The 22955-nt window shown below is 39.8% G+C and overlaps 1 protein-coding gene across 2 annotated transcripts in view; it reads right to left on the bottom strand.

The window, feature by feature from the left end:
• Nucleotides 1–20598, bottom strand: part of OCA2 (OCA2 melanosomal transmembrane protein) — a 175915-nt gene extending 155317 nt beyond the window's left edge. For both annotated transcript variants that reach the window (XM_086740677.1, XM_086740684.1), the window contains exon 1: nucleotides 20330–20598. In XM_086740677.1, the coding sequence (XP_086596803.1) occupies nucleotides 20330–20598 (269 nt within the window). The remainder of the gene's footprint in view (nucleotides 1–20329) is intronic.
• Nucleotides 20599–22955: the final 2357 nt, after the last annotated feature.

Raw genomic sequence — 22955 nt, 5'->3', positions numbered from 1 at the left:
AAAATGAAAATTCATAAAAATCCCTGAATGGAGACCCTAATGCAAGCCCCTCTGTGCCTCTCATACTTCTGCAGAGATACTTTGGTGTGATTTGGTGATACACTTCATCAAATGATAACAGAGATCATCTGCAAGCAAAACCTAGGAAGGCTCAAAGACCCCAGTCTTCAGGGGAGGAAGTCTCAAGTATTCAAAAACCCTCTCAGTATCATTCTTGGAGGTCCTCAGCCCTGCAAGTGACTGGCAATTATGACACTGTGTATATAAGAGAAAGAAATCAGTGTTACACATTTCAAAACCTAGGATTGTTTTACACTTTGACTGTTCCTTCGCAATGAAAAGAGCTAGAAACTTTTGTTAGAAACATGCTAGAATGGAGTGCAATCTCTCTCTACTGAGCAACTCAGCAGCATTACCAAGGAGCTAATCACCAGGTCAGCTCATTAGCCCATTGTGGATAGATCCACTCATAGGATAAGAAGACTCCTTTGGATTTATACTATGTGCAGGTGAGGAGCTGGTAAGCTGGACACCAATTGTGTCCACTGTTCTCTCATAGTTCAGACTCAAAAATCACTAGCATTTCACATAGAGGAGACATGAAATAATTGCATTTACAAATGTATACATTTATATGTAGATATACACCTCAATCTTCACACAAAAAAAAATAATATTCTCATTTCCATTTCATTCAAAAGTGACGGGAGAAAATTAAAACCAAAAGCTATGGAAAAAAAAATGTTTGACAAGGACTTCTTGAAAGACTTACAAAGCACCACTCACATGGAAATATCCATGTAGAACTGACATCAGAAAAAGAAGAGTGTGTCCTGCCTCCTGTAGAACCGCAGCTGTGGCCACATTCATTCTCACATTTGCTACAGTTGGGCATGTTTTTTTAATCAAGAGAAATCTTTCAAACAGAAGATTGTGTTCTTAACCACTTGGCTACTGCTGTGACAGTCATATATACAGATTTTGGCTCTCTCTGTGGGAGTATAGGCTTCTTCTGAGGAAGCGGTGTGTTTTCTGAGCTGGTTACTTGCAGTCAAAGTCATACTTTCCCATCGCTAATCTTTCAAACAATTACAATTTCTGACTGTCTCCATAGTAACCTAGAAGAGGAACCAGCATCATAGCAGGGCTGTCCACACCCCAGATGATACAGCAGGTTCTGCCAAGTCGTGGAGGTATCCACAGATGAAGCTCCGGTTGCCTGACAGCAGCTGGAGAAGGATTTCACCCACAGCATTAAAAAATATGAGAGTCCAAATGCAAGACCTGGGCGTTTATTGCAGAAGCGCCCACAACCTGTGGCTGTGTCGCTGCTCCCACAGATGAGCAAGGTTCGCACTATTTGGTGGCAATTTGTACTTCTCTCCAGCCGTACAGTAGAGATACGACCTTCAATCTCCTATACTTATTTGGGCATTTTAAGGAGGAGCAGGCTCCTCCTGCCCTCCTGGCCATGTGGAGAGTTGCAGGGAGAGCAGAAGATGTGGGAGACTCCAGTTGCTCCCACTGATGGGCTGATGACTCTTCAGATATTAGAGTTGGTGTCTGAAGAGTGCTGCAGGTTCCACCTTCAACACACTGCTGTTTCCCATTACCAGCAGGTGATAACTTCCAAAGTCTTCAGGGGACTTTGGATTAAGTCCAGAAAGAGAACTCGATTCCTGCCGTTGAGCAGCAAACCTGCCCTCTGACCACATTTTCAGGCATTTCTGAATGTGTTTACGCATACCACTTTAAACAAAGGGAAAAGGAAGACTTTATGGTAGGAACTGTTGTTCAGTGTTGTTCAGCAATAAGTAACCTTTCAATCCCAAATACACTACAGCAGAGGACACCGAACGAAGTAAGCATCCTACAGGAACCTGAGAAAGGAAAAGACCATACTCATCCTCCTTAGCTGGCAAACACTTAAAATAATCACTAGGTTTTGCTGGAACCTATTATTTAGCCTTACATTGAAAAGATTAATCATGCCACAAAACGCGTTAAGTTTTCACTACCTATAATAAAAAGTGTACATTGTAGACATTGGCTAATATAATGCTTCATCTTCCATGTGCTATGTCAAGCACACAACTCTCAGTAAAAAAGCTATTTCTATGACAACAGAAAGCAATCATTCTCACTTCTACGGAAAGGATTTGGTCAGAATTGAAGAAAAGGTGCATGTGGAAGTGTATGTATTATGCAAGAACATCAACAGTTTTGACATAACTCACTGGAAATTTCAAAGTATAAAAAATTTAAAGCAAAATCTCTTCAGTAAAAAAAAAGTTAGCATGCTCCCTTGAATTAGTAATCACTAAAACCATTATGAGTTTGAGGTTGCCTCTGAAACAAAAGTCCAGGAATACTACCAAGCCCAGACATTATAACAAATACAAAAAAAAATTAAGCAAAGTTTCTTAAAGGAGAAGGTGGCCAGAGTAACAATATGAGAGATAATTAATCATGCAGGAGAGTAGTAACACCTGTAAGACTTTAATTTATCATTTCTACATTCTTATAGGCTAAAGCCTAATTTCTGAAGCATCATCCTTCCTGAATAGAGAACATTTATACAAATTATATGTACTGAACTAATTACTCTTATCATCACTGTAAACAAGCACCATGCAGAAATATATTGAAAAACAGAGAGTTTTTTTTTAAAAAAAAAAACACCAGTTTTTGACCGCACATGAAACACATTCTTCCACCAGATTTGGTATTTGTCAGTTTCTGATAAAGTCCACTTTTAGACAAGGGTTACATGGTACAGACTATGCTGACCCACATCATAGCATTCAGCCTTTAAACATTCACTGTGTGCTAAGCAGCTGCATACGCACATCTATCAACATTGCAATACATACGTGCCCGCACAGAGACACGACCCTCCATCATGTTTCCTCTTCAGTGGTAGCACGTCATGGGGGAACTGTTATGACTACCCATCACCAATGAAGTATGGTCAACTGATCCACTAAGAGTCAAGGGAAAGATCAAAGACTCCAGAGCTCACATCTCTAAACAGGCTCCAGACGTTTTTTGATGACTGCTTTATGTAGCTTCAACTAAATCAGCAAATAACCTCTAGACCCTTTAAAAGCATGCACCATTAAGATGTCAGAAAAATTTAGCAATGAAAGCATTACTTAATACAGATTCATTTTCTCTTTGACTTTCCTCACTTTCTGTTAGTCAGGACTGTACAGGATTCCCCAGAGGACTGCAGCACTGGCACTACCTGACAGGAGGATACTGCAAGAGGCACAGCCAACTGGCAGGTCTCATTGAGAAGCGTCTGCTATACTGAGAGAAGGAGTTAAAGAAATTTTAGTAGATATGGCATTGATTAATTATTGCTGTGCATCCTAAGGAATCAAGTTGATAAATAGTGTTTAATGTTTTTCTAACTACTTGCTTAATAATTTGCTAACCATTGTGCGAACTATCTGAAGCAGAAAGTCTTGCAATTCTTCACGAAAGACAGTTCCTGGTAAGGACTAGGGGGGTCGCTGCAAGAACCAGCTAAAACCGACCCTGCAGCTTGAATGAAAGCCAAGGGATAACTGAGTTTGCACAAGAACAAAAGGTTACTAGCGGTGACGAAGAGGAGTCACCTACCTTCATCCCCACGACCCCCGACGACCACCACCAGGAGGCACTGCTCAAGCCCAGATGGGAGGAGTTTATGAAAATGACCCCTCGGGACTAATTTTAATACGAAGCAGGGATAGGTCATGCATACGTATAGGCGTATTGTGAAAAATTATGTATATGTAACATTTGGTTATATAAATTTAAAGTGAGTTCCCACGTCAGCCATGCACGGTTTTGGTGGGACTACCCCCTGTGCTGCCCAGCGCTGAATAAACATACCTACTTTACAATCTTACAGATTGTGGAGTCCGTTTTCCACACGTCAATACCAAGACCCCAGGCAAACAGAGAAAATGCTTAAGAAAGATGTAGTGAAATATGTGCTGAGCTTTTCCAGGATGGAAATGGTTCCTTATACAGGGCAATGTGTTTACTTCATTCACTTCTGCTGGATTTGGAGAGTGAACATGTCCTGCAAGACCAAGTGATAGTTGTCTCCACTCCTTCATTCACGTAATATTCTGCTATTTTAAGAAGTAGAGCAATTTTAAATTCAGAAATGTCTTGGAAAATAGAGTGCTTCCTGTGTTTCTTTTTTAAAAATCACATCAGACTTTGTAGGGTTATTGTACTTCCTTGAAAAATGAAATTTTCAGATACCTCCAGGACTTGGTAACTCCTTTTCCTTAAGAGTCTTTGCCTGCCTCTGTCAGTGGAAGTCTCCATAAAGAAGACATCGGGGCAGACCAGGACCTCACTGCAGAGGATGAAGCTAAAAGAAAGTACCTAATCCTTAAGCTGCCCTGAAGCTCCTCTGACTCTACCTAAGAGGACTAAGCTGTTCTCCACATATTTTCTGTTCATATGTCAGGGCACCACAAAGTCCAGCTGCCCTAGGGGAGGGAGCCAGGAGCAGAGGGTGGCCATGGGTCTGGCAGGGCCATGACCTCCCCAACTAGGGCCTATCCCACAGCACTCAGCGAGGGAGCAGGGATGGGATGAGGACTCGGGTCAGCCCAGATCTTCATGACTACCCAGTAGGCCCACAGTGATGGGGCAGGTCTAAAAAGCCTACCCTTTGAAGGACTGAGAATTTGCACTGAAAAGGTACAGCTGCTGTTTCCAAGAGAGAGCATGCAAAAACTGCAGATAGTCTGAAGGAGAAAACGCATTTCAGGAGCAGGTGCTGCCAAAACAGTTTAGCTGTTGGTGACGGCCAGCAAGCTGCAAATTTGAAATAGGCTGCAGTAGCTGGTATTGGTAGTGGTCCAAATTCCAAAACCCCAGCTTCTCTATGGGTTAAGAGGTATTATCCCCAAATGCTGCGGGGAATACTGAAAAATGAATCCGCTATAGGGAAGCAATTTATCAGCAACATTTTAAGCATAGCTGCATTTGTAATACTTTAGCATATTCTGCAAGCTTGGCTTTTAAATGCCAGCATTTCTTTGGCATTCGTGGTGGGCTTTTAGTTTAACCAGCTATGATGCTAACTGAATTTATGACAAATAAAGTGGAGTTCACACTTTTTTTTTTTGTAGTCTCTGAGGCAATTCCAAGAATTCTCAAAAACTAAGGAAGTGGTCACATAGTGCTTTAAATTTATATCTGAACAGACTCTCCTAAAGATGCAATATGGGACTTTTGGATGACAGAAACATGGACAGAAGGATAGGTCTGAGAAACAGCTGGATAATGTGACCATCTTTAGAGAAAGTTATTCTTCAAGCATTGCAGGCATATGATGTTGTAGTCTCAAAGGTTCGAGGGAATATATGTTTAAGTATGAAAATTCCCTTTCAGACTAGCTGAAGGGAAGGATAATACGAGAAAAGGAAGCACTATTGAAAGAAGATCATTGATCACTTCCCAGATGAGGGAAGGCTTTCCTACACAATGGTGAGAAGGGATTATTTCGACACAATTTTCCTTAATGCAAGCTATGTACTGACAAGCTGTCACATGTAATTATACTTCTGGCCTTGTGTAGTCTTATAATACACTCCTATGCCACTCACCCCAATTTTGGAGATTGAAAAGAGTCATTAGCGAGCTATATTTAAAGATGAAGTCATAAATAAGCTATTTTTATTCTTTTTTAAACATTTGTTTTAAAATTGTTGTTCCATATGTTTCACTCCAAGAATTTGATGTAACATTATTCATATCTGCAACTTTTAGAGAAAAAAAAAAAAGTAACTTTGTTACTAAAAACAAAGTGTCTTTGTTGCTTAGAGTTAAAAAAAAAAAAAAAAAAAAACTGGACAGATATACCAAAAAGCTCATTAACAACATGAAAAAATGTGACTAACTTCTGTGCCTGGAGAGGTGTTAGAGAGAGGCAAGCAGCAGATCAATACATGGCTTTAAAAACCAAGCTGTCATCAAATTAAGCTTTGTTTAAAAAACACACATAGAATCATAGAATCATAGAATAGTTAGAGTTGGAAGGGACCTTCAACGGTCATGACAGATCTCAGCTATTGCAAGATTGCTGAGACTTTTATTTTGTCCTTTGTTCACAATAAAATTAAGCAAGGCAAGTTCAAGAACCCTCATATCTGCTAAAGAGTCGGGTTCTCATAAGATAGTACAATATAAGCAGGACAACTTATATGGCCTTTATGTAGATCCTGATCTTAGTGTACAGGATCCAGCAAAAATGCTAAAATATACTCCAAAGCTAGGGCATGAGACACATTAGGCACAGAAGAAACAGCAGTACAATTTTAACACTAAAAAAATAATTTCTAGGGGGGATATAGCTATCATATAACAAAATAACACTATTAAGCTGAAAAAATAATGGGTATTTTTTAGCTGTAATGGAAGCCCTTCCATTATTATTACTTTTTCATTATCTAAATTACAATGGAGTTACTAAGATTTCCTTCTCATCTTCTGGCTGAGCATAAGATACTGAGGTTATTCGTGTAACTTTTGCCATGTAAAAGTCTGGTCTAGGATAGTTACAGTCACTGGCAAGGGAGAGACGTCTTCAAACCATTTTCATCCTCCCCATCTCCCGTGTTGACTATACAAGGAACCTAGAGAACTAACTTTGAGATAACAGAAAGACTTCTTTGTTAAATAATCTATAAGGCTCACAGAAACAATGTCTATATTTCAGGGTACCAAAAAGTACTTTTTTAATGTACTTTTTATTTGCTCTTAGATAAAAATTTTTTGGTACAGAAGATTTTTCACCAAAAAAAAATATATTCAGAGTTGATTAGGAATACCAAGAACTATGAAAAAGTCCTTCCAAACATGATTTCCTCATACTTGTTACTTCCTAACAAGTAACTTCCAACACAGAGTAAATCCACATCACTGATCATTTCATTCGACCTCGACTTAAACTAGAGACAAACATTTTTTGAAGTACTGAAGACCTCAAAGGAACAAATTAAAGACACCAAACAGAATAAAAAGGTAGCTGATAATAATACACTATGTACTCTCAACACCTGGAGAATATTCAGTGAAACCATTCAAGAATAAATGCAGTTTTAGTTCACAAAGGTTATGCTCTTCCCTGCAATAGCCCTTCACTAAGATCACTGTAACATGATAACATATGCAGTTTTCAAGCCTCAGGAAGTTCATTCCACAGTGTTGCGTTCTGTTTTGCTACCAGACATCATTTTTCTGCTTTGAAAGGCCTCAGATATCTATAGGTACCTCAAGGGTACAATGTCAGAGAAGGAGCTATCTAATTTATGTTAACAAGCAGCTTTAAACCACAGATTTTTGATTCAGTGCCAGTGGGAGATGAATTTGAAACACAAGATCTGAGTCCATAAACATATTCAACTTAGATTCTCAAAGAAAAGAAAAAAAAAAAACAAGAAACAAGGATTATAAATAATACATTCAAAAGAAATTCTCAGAATTTCCTTGTCTCATGCAGAGTAGCACACAAATTCTATTCAGCTAGTCTCCCCCAAAGTGGTGAAACTGATCACAAAAGCAAAGAATGATGATGCCATTGCAGCTTCTCTTCCTTCTGGTTTAACCCACAATCCTCCTCCAGGTAAGAGCATACTCCCGTGCACTGAAAAGTCAAAAAAAACCCAAAATCATGCCTCTTAGGTTTCAGAAGGAAATTCCTTTTCCTACACGGCAGATGGCTTTGTTCCAGCAACAGTTTAACTATACTTCATATTTCTTGATAGCAATTTTCTTCCCTCCCAGTCACACAGGTGCCAGACTCTTTCAGAAGCTGCCTTCTCTTTGGCCCTATACAGAGTGACACTTTGGTTACTCCGTAATCTCCCAGAGGTTATTTTCTTCCATCTTGCTCCTAAAATAACATATCCTTGAAAAGAAATGCCATCATATTTGCTGTTGCGTTCTAAAAATCAGCGCCATCCCAAAGATAAATAAATCCTGGACTTTGATCACCAAAGAAAAAGATAGGATTCTGCTCAGTAGCCGTATGGAAAATAAGTCTTTGCATACGCATGAAAATTTCTGGCCATCCAGACATGAGGTTACATAAATAAAACCTCATCCTCTGCTCCCAAAGGAAAAAAAAAAAAAAAAAGAAAAGTGTCAGTGCTGCTGACTTTAAAAAAAAAAATTCTTCAGCAAGAGATTATCTGCAGAAAAGGGGAAACCCCATGCTGACCCCATAGCTGCCCATTTTCATCAGCTTCTTTCTGTCCTCTTCCCTTCATTAAGGCAGAAGGCTCCAAGTTGTTTTACAAAGAGACAGATATTAAAAATGAGCAGGTCCTTACAAATGAACACCATTAAAGAAGCAAGACAAATATGACTGTCTCCAAAACCAGAAGAATTGAGACAAAGGATCTCTGTTACTGGTCCCACCCTGGCAGAGATGCTGTGGAGCACAGATAATTTAGACAGTTAAAGACAGAAGATATTTTTCAAGTGTTTTGTTTCTTCAGGCAGATATAGCGCCCGAATAAGCTATTAATTTTCAGTCAAAAACACTTGTTAGCATTTTTAAAAGCAGGGAAAAAAAAACAGGCTTTTCCACCAAAAAGAAGAAAAGCTTGTCCTTTTCTGTGTGTTGGACCAGACAGTTACGTAGCTGTTTGATTATAAACTCAAACAGATCAAAAAGGTTTAGTGCTCTTGAATCAACAGTACCTCCAAATAAGAGAAGCCTGAAACACACATCAGATGCCTGAAAGTAGGATAAAGTATCGTACTAACAAAACACAGCTTTTCACATATGTCTTTTGAAAAAAAAAAAAACAACAACCCTCCAGAAACTGTTACTAAGATAAAGAGTCACTGCACTAACAAATGTCTTTTCAATACAGTCTGCACAGGCAGTTTGGAAAAAGAAATTATCCATAGAGTGTGACATAGCAGGAAAACTGAAGGATACTCTGACAATATGGAAATACAAAGGATAAAGGTAAGTGGATACTCTTGGCAGTGGAGCAATAAACAAAGTAAAAACAAAAGAAAAGAAAAAGAGAGATAAACACTAAAATGCCCATAGCCAGACATTATTCTTAAAAGTTAATGTATAGGTAGCTCTTCTGTACCTTAAGAATCAACACAGAATAATGGTTCTTCCTCTACACAAAAATAACAGCTTCAAAGCCCAAACAATGGAACCACATTTGAGTCATAACGCTTAAAAGTTAGAGGTGCAAATAAGTGTTTTAAAAACAAACAAACAAAAAATGGTTATGAGAAGCAGAAATCCATAGCACATTGTCACACAGAAAAAAAAAAATCATTTTGTACTGTTTTAAGGTTATGCAACGTGAAAGTTAATCTGAATAGTGGAAGAACTAAAGCCACAGGAATTATCTCCTCCAGAAGCATTAGGAAAAAGCGTGGGCTGGAGAGAAAAAATATCGTGACACATGGCAGAGCTAAAAGAACAGATTTTTAACTTGACACAAATGCATATAGACATATTAAATTTTTAAAAATACCTTGATTTGGAAAGGAAGAATGGACTCCGTCAATAGTTATTCTTCATTGCAAGAGGTATGGTTAGAGTCGCAGCTCTGTACTGGTGTTCCAGTTGATATAATTTATTTTGGTCATTAACCAAGCACTATAATCTCAACAGGACAAGGTATGCTCCTATTTGCAACTTTCTTGTTAATAAAGAGTAAATGCAACGTACATCATGATACCATAAAGACCTCATCCCTGAAGAGATACACATGCAGCAGGCAGGATCCTGATGACTAATTCTGCATATAAGTAAATAAACTCCATTATATATAAGAAAGCTGGTGACAATATTTATTTTTGATGGTCTCAAAGCATTATATGCATAACCTAAATCTCCCTAGATTCATACAATGTTTAACAAGTATGAAGAGCCAGCCAGAATTTTCTTTTCTCTACCCTGTCTGCTTGAGCCTGAAACACTCATTGGATTGACATCTCAAGAAAATTAAACAGTCAGTCCTACTTTAAGCTGGAAATAAATTGGTACATTTGTTGCTTGCTTTTGATGTGGACCTCTTGTGTGTTCTGCCTCACAAACATCAGATTTCCAGCTGAAGGAAAGCATGACAGCTCTAACGACATCAGTGGAGCTTTTTCAACTTTTGTTGACAGGTCTGTAGTTCAAAACCGTTATTAGCACTATACCCATACATACAAATCTTTATGACAATCTATCTTTCTTTTCTGCCAAGGGCAGTCCATCTTGTATCAAAAAAAAGTCTAGTTGAAATAATTCTGGCCCTCTAATTCTCTTCAATACTGTTATACAACTATGAAACTATGAACAGATTTGCAATGGATGCATGTTGCCATTTGTTGTTAAAAATAATAGTTTTCCACATGCTGATGTTCAATTTTTTTACTCTGAAACATTCCTTACAGTTCTGGCTTAGCTTATTTTTGGGCATAGACTACAATACGCCAAGTAGAGATGAGTCAAAAACATTGTCTAAAATGCACAAATTGTGTTGTGCCACTTCTGTGTAGAGCATTTGCTCTTGTTGGCCTGCACTGGAAAGCGTTGGAAGGCATAACACACAGTACACAGAGTGGCTCAGCAAAGAAGCCAGGTGCTGCCAATGGATGCAACAAAATTACGTATTTATATAATATTATGCCATAGCCCTGCTGTTTTAGCTCTCAAAATTAAAGACACATCGGTGAAAACAGAAGTACATTGCTTGTTACTCTCCATTCTGGGTTTACCATTCCTTTTATCAGATGTATTCACTAAATTCAGGTTCATGCCTTCCACTGTAAGAGGTTTATGTGATGAACCAGCTGTCAATAGGCTCCTAAAGAGGATTGCAGCTCACACGTCACTGACATGGCTGAGGAGGTAGAGTTGCTCCTATCACTCCCAGAAAGACTAGAGACAAAAGAATATTTGAAGCTGCTTCTACTTTTGCATTTTCTAAGCAGCAGAGAAAATAAATTATGTAAGAACACAAGAGTGGGTGGAGAACTCACTGTGAAATATTTACCTACTCTGTTCAAGGAAGTATTGTATTAATCCAGGTTTAGACTTCTCTACAATAAATTCATCAATAGCATAGTGCTTCCTCCTCGAACAGCAAGCGCAATGCCCTGCCAGAAATACCAGTTCAATATAACTGCCAGGATGGCTGTCTGAGAGAAATGCTTTCATATTCCACCAGTGCCAGGGCTTCACTTCAAGCAAGGGAGTCCTTACAGAAACTCTGTTCAAGGATACCCGGGAGTGCATGGCAGATGGACTATGTTTACTGTCCTTACTGACTAGCACAGAAAAGGGAGTAGCTCAGAAAGTGCGAGCAAAACCTTCGGCCTTTCACAGCTGCTTCTGAATGATGCTAATTCACGGACGGTACTGATTCAATATCCTGCTGCATTTCTGAAAATTGTGAGTTGCTGTAACTGCCAATCTGTTTTCTATTTCACCCTGCCCAAAACAAAGCATATGAAAATGTGCAAAGGGAAAAAAAAAAAAAAAAAAAAAACAACCCAAGTGCATTAATTCTGAACCTACCCAGTTCTGAGAGACCTGGCAGTCCTTGACTTAGCTCCGTCCTGCTGCGGACAGAGCTCTGCATGGTCTGTGACTTGTACTGGTCCATTAGCACAATTATTGCAGGTTGCCCCTGCAGTCCCATTAGTACCTATCAAGCAGAGAATTGCTTGCTTGGTCACTGTCTGTAAGCATTTTGGTGACTCATTTATCAGCTTTTGCTGTATTCCAGAGAGCAAATCACTTGAGCTCCTTATGAATACCAGGTTTTAAAAGAAAAGCCGTGTGATTTGCCAGACTACAGTCTGTGACCCTATTTTTTTTTTTTTTAATTCACTGGCTAATTTCTTCCATCTGCTTTACTCTATTTTTCCATCAGCTACATTCAATTTAACATGAACTTCAGTTCTCGAATGTATGATCACCACTACCCTGACAAATTTTGCTGTGACTGAGAAATGATTTCTAGTGCTTCTAACAGAAGAGGACAAACCACTCTGATACTAATTAATTCTAATAGGAGAGACATTTAAAGTGTTGAGCAGACTGAAATACTACTTTATCACTAAGTAGAACTATGCTCTAAAACATCTGCTCCTAACAGGAAGCTATGCCAGCTCCACCCAGTGTCCCTCTGTAGCCATGGAGAAGGATTTCCATTCATCCTTCTCACTATTTCTACTGTCTCTCCATTTTATTGATACCTCTCCTTCCAGATGCTTCTCCTTCCACCAGTGTTTCAGAGTCGTCTCTCCCTGCTCAGCTGCAGCTCCCCAGTAGCCTGGGCAGAGGCTGAGGCAATATTTTCAAGCAAATACTCAGTATTAACTAAGCTACCCGAGCTTTCATCTGACTATCCTGACTACTAGGAAAGACAATATTCTGTAAACCCTTACTCGTCTCTTCCTTGGGGCCCTAGCGTTCTCAACAGAATAGTCATTGGAGGAAAGAACAATAAGAAGAGATAAAGAAAACAATACTGATTATCAGCATTGTCTATTTACTTAGAAAATAAAATACCTGACTTACAATTTCTCTTTCAACTGATGTTTCAATATTTAGAGAGAGAAAAGCAATAAACTGAAAGAGCAAAAGCAAAATCAAGAGTGCTCTGAGGCCTGATGGCCCATATACTTACTCAAGAGTTAGAAGGTGTGTGTCTACTATCCCTCAGACCAAGGTGAGAACCGTACATTCATCTCCTACATCTGGTGTAAACTAATTAAAGGGGGCACTTACAGTAAAAAAAAAGCTCTGGCATTGCTTCTTTTTTGATTGGACTGTGAAACCAAATTGCCCTTGTCCTGGGTTCTCTCCTCTTTTCCTCCTCCACCCTGCAAAGCTCATGGGCTCCTGACTCACCTTCAGGCCCACTGAGGTCCAAGCCTTAAAGCAGAACAGTCCAAACTCACTGTCAAACATCAGCTTCCTCTCCATGACTCTCTTTCTCAATATTTTCGGCTGCATTTTCAGGTTTTGTGTTGCTCAATCCTTCAACCGCAGGGCCTCAGCCCACGGAAAAGTTATCATGCAGACCATTCACCACTCAACAGCAGCACCGCAGTGGCTGCCTATTCCAATGTCCAGCTGATGCAGCGATACATGTACTCTGAATTTCCAATTATTTGTTTTTGTTCTCCCAGGTCACTGTCAGCAAAGACTCAACTGTTCTTCCCCACATAAAGATTTTGCACATCTACATGGCGGAAAACTGGGGACAAAACTGAATTCTTATTAATTAGTATAACTTGACCACCTGCTAGTGTAAAGTTCTGATTCCAACAAATTGTTTAGTATGTCGGAGCTGCCACCCACACATAGGCGCATTGGCCAGGAACAAAGCATATGAAGCTTTTTTCAAAGAAAAAGCTTCATTGCGGGATACTGAGTGATTATTTGCTTCATCTTTGATAGTTACTCCTCACGTCAGCTATTTAAGCCCTCCTGCTCAACTGTGACTGCCTCTGTGCAACACATTCCTTTTCAAAGTCTGGCTGGCAGGTTGGCTTAACCCTTCAACCTTATAATGTAAAAAAAAATCATTGCTAACATTAAAAGCCTTCCCCTGTTTAAACAGAGGTTTACTTGAGGAAACAGCTGTCCAACCCCCAAAGAGGATTGAAGCCTGTGTGTTCCTGGCATCTTTCCACAATTGGCCTTATAGGTCTAACGAAGACAAACTCCACATAACCACGTTATTAACCATCAGAAAGAGAGCAGCTGCTTGCAAAATTCAACAGTTTTGTGCCATGTCACAAGGACTCAGTTGAAACATTTGATCTTGGGAGATTGGCACACTGCAGATTAATTTTTCACTGAGCATTGAGTTCAATTTTTAGCCTGACAGTGGGAAAAGTGTGAAGCAGTCAATTAGTATCCCCTAATTCTTTCAACAGAGCACTTAGAAATAAAAAATAATAGTGGTGGACATTTGTTTACCAGAATGTCCTGTCAGAATCAAAAAGCATTTGAGTGACTGGCTACATGGGAGTGCTATGGTTTCAGTCTGTCGATGACAGAACAGAAATTGTAGTACATGACTAATCAGAGATATAACACTTATAAGAAAAAGAAGCACTGAGATGATGAGTAGCATACAGCAAAGGAGAAATTAAATAACTCTGAACACAGGGAAATTTACCATGAGTGAGATCTGTGTCTGTATATTTCATTAACAGCAAAAACTAAGTTAAAATCAGGTTTTTTTCTGAACACACATCTTTTGCTTAAATGAAGCCAAACACTCTCCTTAAGTTGCACTATACAACCACATTTCTGTCTTCCTTCCATTACCACTCCAAGATGCTTTTTTCCAGGAAATGGGGAACAGCGAGTTACAGGGCAGCAGAACTTTCCCATAATTTATTTATTTGCCTGTTGTGCATAATGTTGTATTTCTGTTACACTTCCGACCATTCAAGCTAAAGGTTTGCTAGAGCTGCTTATTGCTGCTTTTGACTTTTTCAGGTTGTGAACGGTATATTGTGATTTAGTAGGGGCAACAGCAGGGAGCTGTAATCTGAGCTAAGAGAGTCTCAGTAGTCCCATGCCCTTACACAGTTTGCTCATGACAAGCTGTGTTGCAGCTACATGCCTCCGCATTAGCAACAAATGCTTGAAAGAGTATATTCAAAACCAAATGAAACAAATTAAACCAATTTAAAGTCATTACTTTAAAACTTGTTTAATATGGACTTGTTCGAACAAGTCCAGAGGAGGGCCACGAAGATGACCAGAGGGCTGGAGCACCTCTCCTATGAGGACAGGCTGAGAGAGTTGGGGCTGTTCAGCCTGGAGAAGAGAAAGCTCTGGGGACACCTGATAGTGGCCTTCCAGTACCTAAAGGGGACCCACAAGAAAACTGGAGAGGGACTTTTGACAAGGTCTTACAGTGATAGGACAAGAGGTAATGGCTTTAAACTGGAAGAGGGTAGATTTACATTAGACATAGGGAAGAAATTTTTTACTGTGAGGGTGGTGAGGCACTGGAACAGATGTCCCAGAGAAGCTATGGATGCCCCATCTCTGGAAGTGTTCAAGGCTAGGTTGGATGGGCCTTTGAGCAACCTGGTCTAGTAGAAGGTGTCCGAGACCATAGCAGGGGAGCTGTAACTAGATGCTCTTTAAGGTCCCTTCCAACCCAAACCATTCTATGATTCTATGATTATTTGTTCACTGCAGTGTTACTGCATGTTCACTGCATTTAAAGATCCTCATAGGGAATCAAAACTCAGAAACACTCACTACACAAGAGAAATTGAAAGAAAGCCAGAAGTGTCACCATTCAGGCAGCAAGCAAGATCACCAGAAGCCACATGAGAATGACGAATGTGGCAGTTTGCTGTGAGGTCATCTATCTGACCTAGATTCTTGTCTAATATTTGTGTGATTGACATGAAAAATCAGAATGGTTCTTACACAAATATGCAATTACAATGTGAAAATGACCACTTCACCTGTTTGATTGTTGAACAGAAAATGTTCCCATTTTATTCTAATAGCCAGATCAAAATTAGTCTTAGGACACTCAAAAATGTGGTTTAAATGTTTTTGAGGGTTTTTTTCCCTCAGCTTTTTTCCCCTGTCTGAAGAAGCTTTTAAATTATGACGTAAATTTTACTTATTTAGACAGTAGCCTTTAAAAGTAGCAATATATCAACTTAATTAAAAGGCAAAACTGAGATTTATAATCCCTCACTCCTAAAGGCATAACTTCACTTTCATATTGACTTTTCACTATACAACAGCTTATCCTCTCCCAGCTTCTCCAACTAACAGGAAATACAATTGCAAATCTTTCAATTTTATTGCTGCAAACTGAGAATCCAATAGACATTTTTAACTCATTGAGCTTCTCATTGCAATCCAATCTTCCTACTGATCCTGGGACCACAGATTCAGGGCAAAGGAAGAGTTGGATTTAGTTGATTGTTTTTACTTTTTCTTATGTAAGTGAGCATTATGTAAGTGAAACTGAGGGACAGGAGAAATGCTGAGATAAATAGTTTTGCTTGATAAAACACAAATTCAAGCAGATTCCAAACAAAGATATTATTTTTTTGTTATCCCAGAGATGAATCTTCTTAATGAGGCACAAAGATTAAAGAAAAAACTTCCAAGGACTATCATATTAAATGATCAGCAAATTCCAAGGCCAAATTCACCCAGGTATAACTTAAGTGGAGTAATGCTAGAGCTTGATGTCATCACGTTCCTTTCACAGTCTAATTTCTCATGAAAAGTTCACAACATAAAGAATACACAACTGAAAACCTTTTTTTTTTTCCTGAGAAGATAATGTTATTATCTAACCACCTAAAAGAGGTACAACCAGCAACTACATCAAAGAAAGAAAGGGACAAAAAGGCAATATGAAATGAATGCCACAGGGTCTAGTTACTCTGATACTCCCCTCTTCCATCACCTTACACCACTTTTGTATTACAACGAATGCTCTTCTTTTTTTGGTATCATTGTTTTAAATAGCAACACAAAGTAATTGGTTACATGGGATTAAGAATTACTATTCATCTCATTTCTACAGATGGCCTTTGAGGGTCTCCAGCTCCTAAGCTGAAAACAGCAGACTTCACCCCTTTCCTGTGGATCACAAAGGACGATTTCAAATTTGATGATATAAAGCCATGATGTTAGGCTTTTCCCATGGAAGTAACACTGATGACAATGAGACCAAGACAACCAAGGGTCCTTTTTTTGTGATCACATCCTATATGTGCAGAGGCATGATGGAAGGAAGTAGCCTGTGCTTTTGGAGATGTCAGGGCTGACCTCAAGAGCACTGGCCATGTTGCCACAGAGCAGCGTGAAATCTTCCTGCAAGGTAAGGGGCTCAGGAAGGTGGCTCAGACCAAAGTCTATCGAGTGCAAAAGCCATTTCCATACAACTGTAATGAAAAAGAGTCTGATCAATCCATTGTTTAAAGGCTGAGGAGAATGACAGAAGTGCAAAATCAAAATTCAGGCTTGACTGCTGTTTTGTAGTACTTTAAAATCTATGTTTCAATAGACTGATCTACACTACAATTCAGTGTAAACATACACCTAGGCCAGGTGCATTCTCACTGAATGCCACTGGAACTCATTCATAGTCCACTTCAGAGACACAGGCCTGCATTTCCCACAGCAAGCAGGACTGAAGGGATTATGTTGCTCACAAGGAGGTGGACAGGCTTATTTCAGGGGGAAGGATGCTGTGGCAAGACAAAGTCATTGGAGTGACCACTGTGGATGGTCCAGACCTCCTCACGCAGAGCCCATGGAGCCTAAGGCAATGCAGAAAAAGCTGGAGTCAGAATATGCAAAGTAAATGAGAAGGCATTTTGACAGGCAATATGCACACTGACCACAAAATACCTGCAGGATTGTGCTGCATCAAATTGAAATGTTCAGTCCAGAATAGGATGGATACTTGTGTCCCTGAGAAAAGGGCCCTGCTTAACTCAAGAACACTTTCTTAAAGGTAATTTTAGCAACTGAGATAAATCTCCTGTTCTGTTAAATACATTCTTTGGAAAGTCTTGTCTCAGCGTACATTTGAACAATTTAGAGAACCTGGGAATCTTATCTCTGAAAGATAATTCAGCAATTTAAGTTAAGTAGATACATTAAAACAAATCATACAGACATGCTAATTTAGTGAACTTCTTTATGGAAAAAGAAAAGAATTTAGTCTCCTCTTTTTTTAATCATTAGTCATTTTCTTTGCAAGCAAAAGAACAATTTACATTACAAGCTAATTCTTATTCTAATGAAACTAATCAAACAACTTGTGAATGTGCAAAGGTTTATCCATGTTTTTAGCTGCATTCTGTTGAGTAGTCCCAAGGACTTTAGGGTAATTACTCATACTAGAGAGGTCACATAGATCACATCAGAATTTTAACTGCACCTAATGTACACTGGCTAAAATGCATGCTAAGAAGAAACAGATAAGATTCATCTCCATGCAAAAAAAAAATCAATATTGGAGAAGTAAGAGACGTAAAGATCAACAAGGAGAAATTTCTGGAGATCCTTTCCTGAGCCCTAATATATTGCTGTAGAAGATTAGAAACACATTTGTCTGTAAGGGAGCATGAGGATGGCTCTTTAATTGTACACATCTTCCTTAATCACGCACTGTGACTACAATTTACTCAACAGGAAAATAGTGTTGTCAAAAGACCTGGAGATACTGCCTGCACTTGCAGGTAGGTGGGCTCCCCTGTGATTCAGTATTTTTCACCTCTGGCACCTGTGACCATGATTTCCAAACTGTGGTTCATAGTTTTCACAGTAAGTTGCATATAGCCAGTACACAAATTCACATCACCCACCAGGAAATAACAGGAAGAAGTTTAGCCAGAAGCGTGAGAGCTGGTCCATAAGAACACAATCATGGTTTTTGTTCCTGTTCCAGTATAGTTAACAGGACAGTAAATAGCACTGGTAAACACACTTGTAGCAAGACATGTATGTGAATTTGCAAAATAAAAACATTGTCTCCAGATGCAGCCAGTCCTTCTTTTCCCCTTTGTTCCTCTCATCCTCACATATACATTGTACTTACCATGCTCTTTCAAAACAAGATGACATTAACTCACTCCCATCACTTGCTGAACTGAAGAACTTTTACGAGATTTGATTCTGTCAGTAAAACTCTTGGTCAACACAACAAATCCTCATATACTCCAAAAATAATTTTCTAAAGGATTTATATGGCTTTTGTGGTCAAGCTGTCAATTTGATATTTTTTTAATGTGTTTGGAAAGCATAGCTATAATGATTTCCTATTCTTACTCTGATGGAAATACTTTCAGATGCACATAAAACCTTGACTTGGTTTGCTGAGACTTATAGGACACACTTACACTGTAGGTGAGTAAGGGGTGCAGCAAAGCTTACGCAGCTAGCCTGGCTCCCCCTTGCCCAGATCAGGGAACATACCAAATTGACCCAAACCTCCTTTCTTCCCAGTATAAGCAAATTTCTTTCTAATTGAGGTGCAGGGGCATAAGACAGACCTCAGCCCTGCTCAGCAATGCAGGAATATGACCAGCATGCCCAGGACTGTGGGGAGTCCCCAGGACTCCAGCTCCCACCGGAGATGGACAGCTGTGGAGAACCATATGAAGAGGGAGGGAAGGAGAGAGAGAAATAAAAAGAAATTTCTGTTCTTTGGATCAAAATCTAGCTGACTACAGGTAAGACCCAGGATTCTGATCTGCATTACACTTCTGATCCACTTTAATTATGTAATTAAACAAATTGTACCTTTATGTTTATTTAATTTTAATTAGTTTTAAAAAATCTGATTTAAACTGCTTTGAAATCTACCCTTTTTTTTTTCCTGATTTGTAGGAGTGCAACAACAGTCTCCAGCATCAGGTTTGGGAAATTTTGCTGGCACTCCACCACTGCAGTGTAAGCCGTCTTGCTCAATGCAAACATCCCCAGGCAGCGTTTCAAGGCCTGTGCTTTGCAGGAGCTCAGATTAGGTACAGCATTTCTCTTGCTTCTGGCTCTGTCAAGTCACCTCTACAAATTTTCAAAACTACCCGAAAAGGTTGACAGTCCACCCTGGCTCCCTTCCACTTGCTGTGGTTGCTGCTGGTGCAAAGCTTGCTCCATCCTGCTACAAAGGGGTTTAACAAAGTGAACGTGTGAACAAGAAAGGTTTAAAAAGCCACCTGCAATATTTTGGGATCTATAAAATATTTCAAGACACTTACAAATAGAATTGCTGATGTTGCACCTGTTGCAACAGGGAAGACTAGCACTCCTGGCCCCAAACCTGCACCTTTCCTAATGCAGGAGAGGATACACAAGGAGCACTCACACATGTACACCTGATATGTGGTGTGTCAACTGTCACGGTTGCGTTATTAGTGCCATTTTAGTGTTCACAGTCTTGTGACACACATAATGATTCAGTTTACAGTCTTATGACACATTTTTCTGAACGAGGTGAGGGATGGGACATTAAAACTGCTTTATCTCAGTGTGTTTTGTGACACCAAGTAGAGAAGAAAAGCCATATGTCTGATCTTGAAAACACAACAAAATTGGCCCATGGCTACTATTAAAGCTGAGATTAGTTCAGAAATCCAGTGATCCATGACCCCCACATGGCAAGTAAGACTGCTCTGATGTCCTATTAAGCTTCCTGTTCTCTATGTGAGTGGGAGAAACAACACCCACTTAACGAACATACGTATCTGCTCTACAAGAAAATAAAAATCAATTTGGATTAGGAAAAAAAAAAATTCTGTTTGTCCTTATTCTTACCTCCCCTGCATGGGGTCAGGAGCGAAATCCTTCCCCAGAGCAATGCAGCCATCCTCCACTATTGCTGTTTTTTCACACAGGGTCTGTGGCTCTTCAAGACTCACTACCATTCCACGATACTCTTTTAACAGCTGCAGCTCATTGCAACTCCTGGTCAGCGGTTTGCCTGCCACTTTCGCAGATAAACTGGTTTGATGCAAAGATGTCTGATTCAGCTCCATCTCTTGTTGTCTAGAAATTGTACTGTCATCTTTGTTATCCAAGTACATCTGTCCCTAGGGGGGCGTTCTCCTAAAGGAAGTGAAAACAAATATATTAGGACTAAATTGAATTGACTCGGTGTTTACTTCAGCACAAGCGTGTTAAAAATGCCAAGCAGAAGATTTTTTTGTGCACCCTTGGATATTTCTATTGTTGGTTTATTTCCACCAGGAATAATTCCAACATTTTAAACATCTTTGCAACTTCAAAATTAGCCATGATAAGAAGCATTGAAATACATAAAGAGATAAGTCTTTTACTTTGTCCATGTCTCCCATGATTTTCACCCACAAATTTCCCAGCAACTTGCACTGGCCTATCCCACAGAATAAGCCAAAATCATCTCTGCATCAGAGACACAAGAGCCACCAGTGCAGAACATTATCCCGGCTCATAACAGCACTGCTTCACCACTGTGACACAGCTTTTCTCCAGCGACTGCGGTGGCAGCAGCCCCGTGAAGCCACCACTCTCCTCTCAGCCGCCAGGTCCCTCGGAAAGCCCTGTCACGCTGAAGCTCTGCCGCAGCTGATGGCCACCTCGTTAAGCCGAGCAGGTACTCGAGTTTTATGAAGACAAGGTGCCGTTTCAGCAGTTGCCAGAGGCACTTATGAAATGTGAATCAAACCTTGATGAAAATCAGGTTCTATTATATGATTATTAAGGGTGATTATAATAAAACTTAGTGCATAACAGTCAAAAAGCTTTTATGCTCTCATCATTAAAATACAGCGTGAAAAGTTATAAAAAACACTTCAGAATCCCACAAAGTGCACAAATCAGACACGAAGACCGAGTTAAAGATCAGTCAATCTTAACACATGCTGTGGAGTCTAATCACGGGAATATTTCAGCCTGAAGTGCTGAAGCCACCGCAGAGGACAGCACGAGCTCAGGGAACAGGCCCTTCAGCCTCCACTGTCCCCGCTGCAGGTGAGAACAGCGTTTTCGGAGCACATATCTGCTCCTCCCTGCAGACCCCTCAGCACAGGACACGCCAGTAAATCTGCAGGGCTGTGGGGCAAAAACAGCACAGTAATAGGGAATAGGCTCTGCTTCGGTCCCAGCGGGAGAAATCACTAGAAACAGAAATAACAAAAAGCCAATGATGACTTTGTGCAGCTTTGAGCTCTCCCAGCCTTACAAGCTAGAGGGGAATGGAAACTCCTGAACGAAAAGACTGAACATACAAGACACCACAAATGCAGATCTTGGCTCCAAGGAAGGGCGGGCTTGCTAGCCAAATGCAAATAAGTATTTCCTCAGGTGGCATTTCCTTCTCCAGTCCTGTATTTATTTTTCTTTCTATTTCCAATGCCCTTAGTTCTCATATCCTAATGTTCTTCACCTGTCCTTACAAGTAGATTGACTAACTTGACTCTTCTCATCATTACGTAGTAGCTGGAGTATTGTGTCTGGTCCTGGTCCGCACAATTCAAGAAAGACATGGACAGACTGGAGGGAGTCCAAAGGAGGGCCACAAAGGTGATCAAAGCCTCATCATCACCCAGTGTAAGGAGCATAAGCATGGCTCGTGTAATACCAAACACACCATCACTGAGCTGGTCCAGAGCTTCTCAGTCCTGGAAAGCACTGAATTTTGGTGATCCAAGACAAAATTCTTGCCACTCCTGCACGATGAGACACTGGCTGGAGGTGTTGGGAGGGCCAAAGCACACCGTGTGGTCCCACCAACACCTTGTCACCTCTAGTAGCCTGCTGCCCTACCAGGCAAACAGATTTGCCTGTACTAAAATCCCAACCTGCCTTCCCTCCTAATAGATAAATGAAGTGCAAATACTTCCAGCTCCAAATGGAAAACATAATTGCTCCTGTCTTCAATCTAACTTTATATGTTTACACACTGGTTTTAATAAGACACTCTATAAATCATAATTGAGATATCTGCCCACTTATTCAATTTTTCATAACATTTGGCTTGTTTGAGCACCTGCTGAGAAAATACACAGATTTTTAAATTACGTCAGGCTGCAGAAACATGAGCAGTAAACCTACAGCAACTCAGGCTGTACTAGTTTTTAAAAGATGAATCTGAACACAACCTCTAAAACTGATCCTGTGTAATCCCAACATTGGAAATTTTTTATCTTGAGGCAAGTAAGGACTAAATTAGTCAGACTCCCATATGTACAAAGCCTTAGCATAAAAGACATTTATTTTCAGAATTAACATCAGGGAAAAAATAAAAGAATGCCAAGGACAAGAAGCTTGAGAGAAAATCTCATGCCTAGATACAAACCCATAACCCACATTATTGCACATTCACAAAAGCTCTGCAAAAAAAAAAAAAATACAGCATCATTTTGCCACAAGAGACAGGTTTGATTGTGATTACCTACGTAGC

Source organism: Chlamydotis macqueenii, chromosome 1 (assembly GCF_036417535.1).
Source record: "Chlamydotis macqueenii isolate bChlMac1 chromosome 1, bChlMac1.mat, whole genome shotgun sequence".
NCBI lineage: Eukaryota > Metazoa > Chordata > Aves > Otidiformes > Otididae > Chlamydotis > Chlamydotis macqueenii.
The sequence above is the reverse complement of the archived record's forward strand: the minus strand, read 5'-3'. Positions and strand labels throughout refer to the sequence as shown.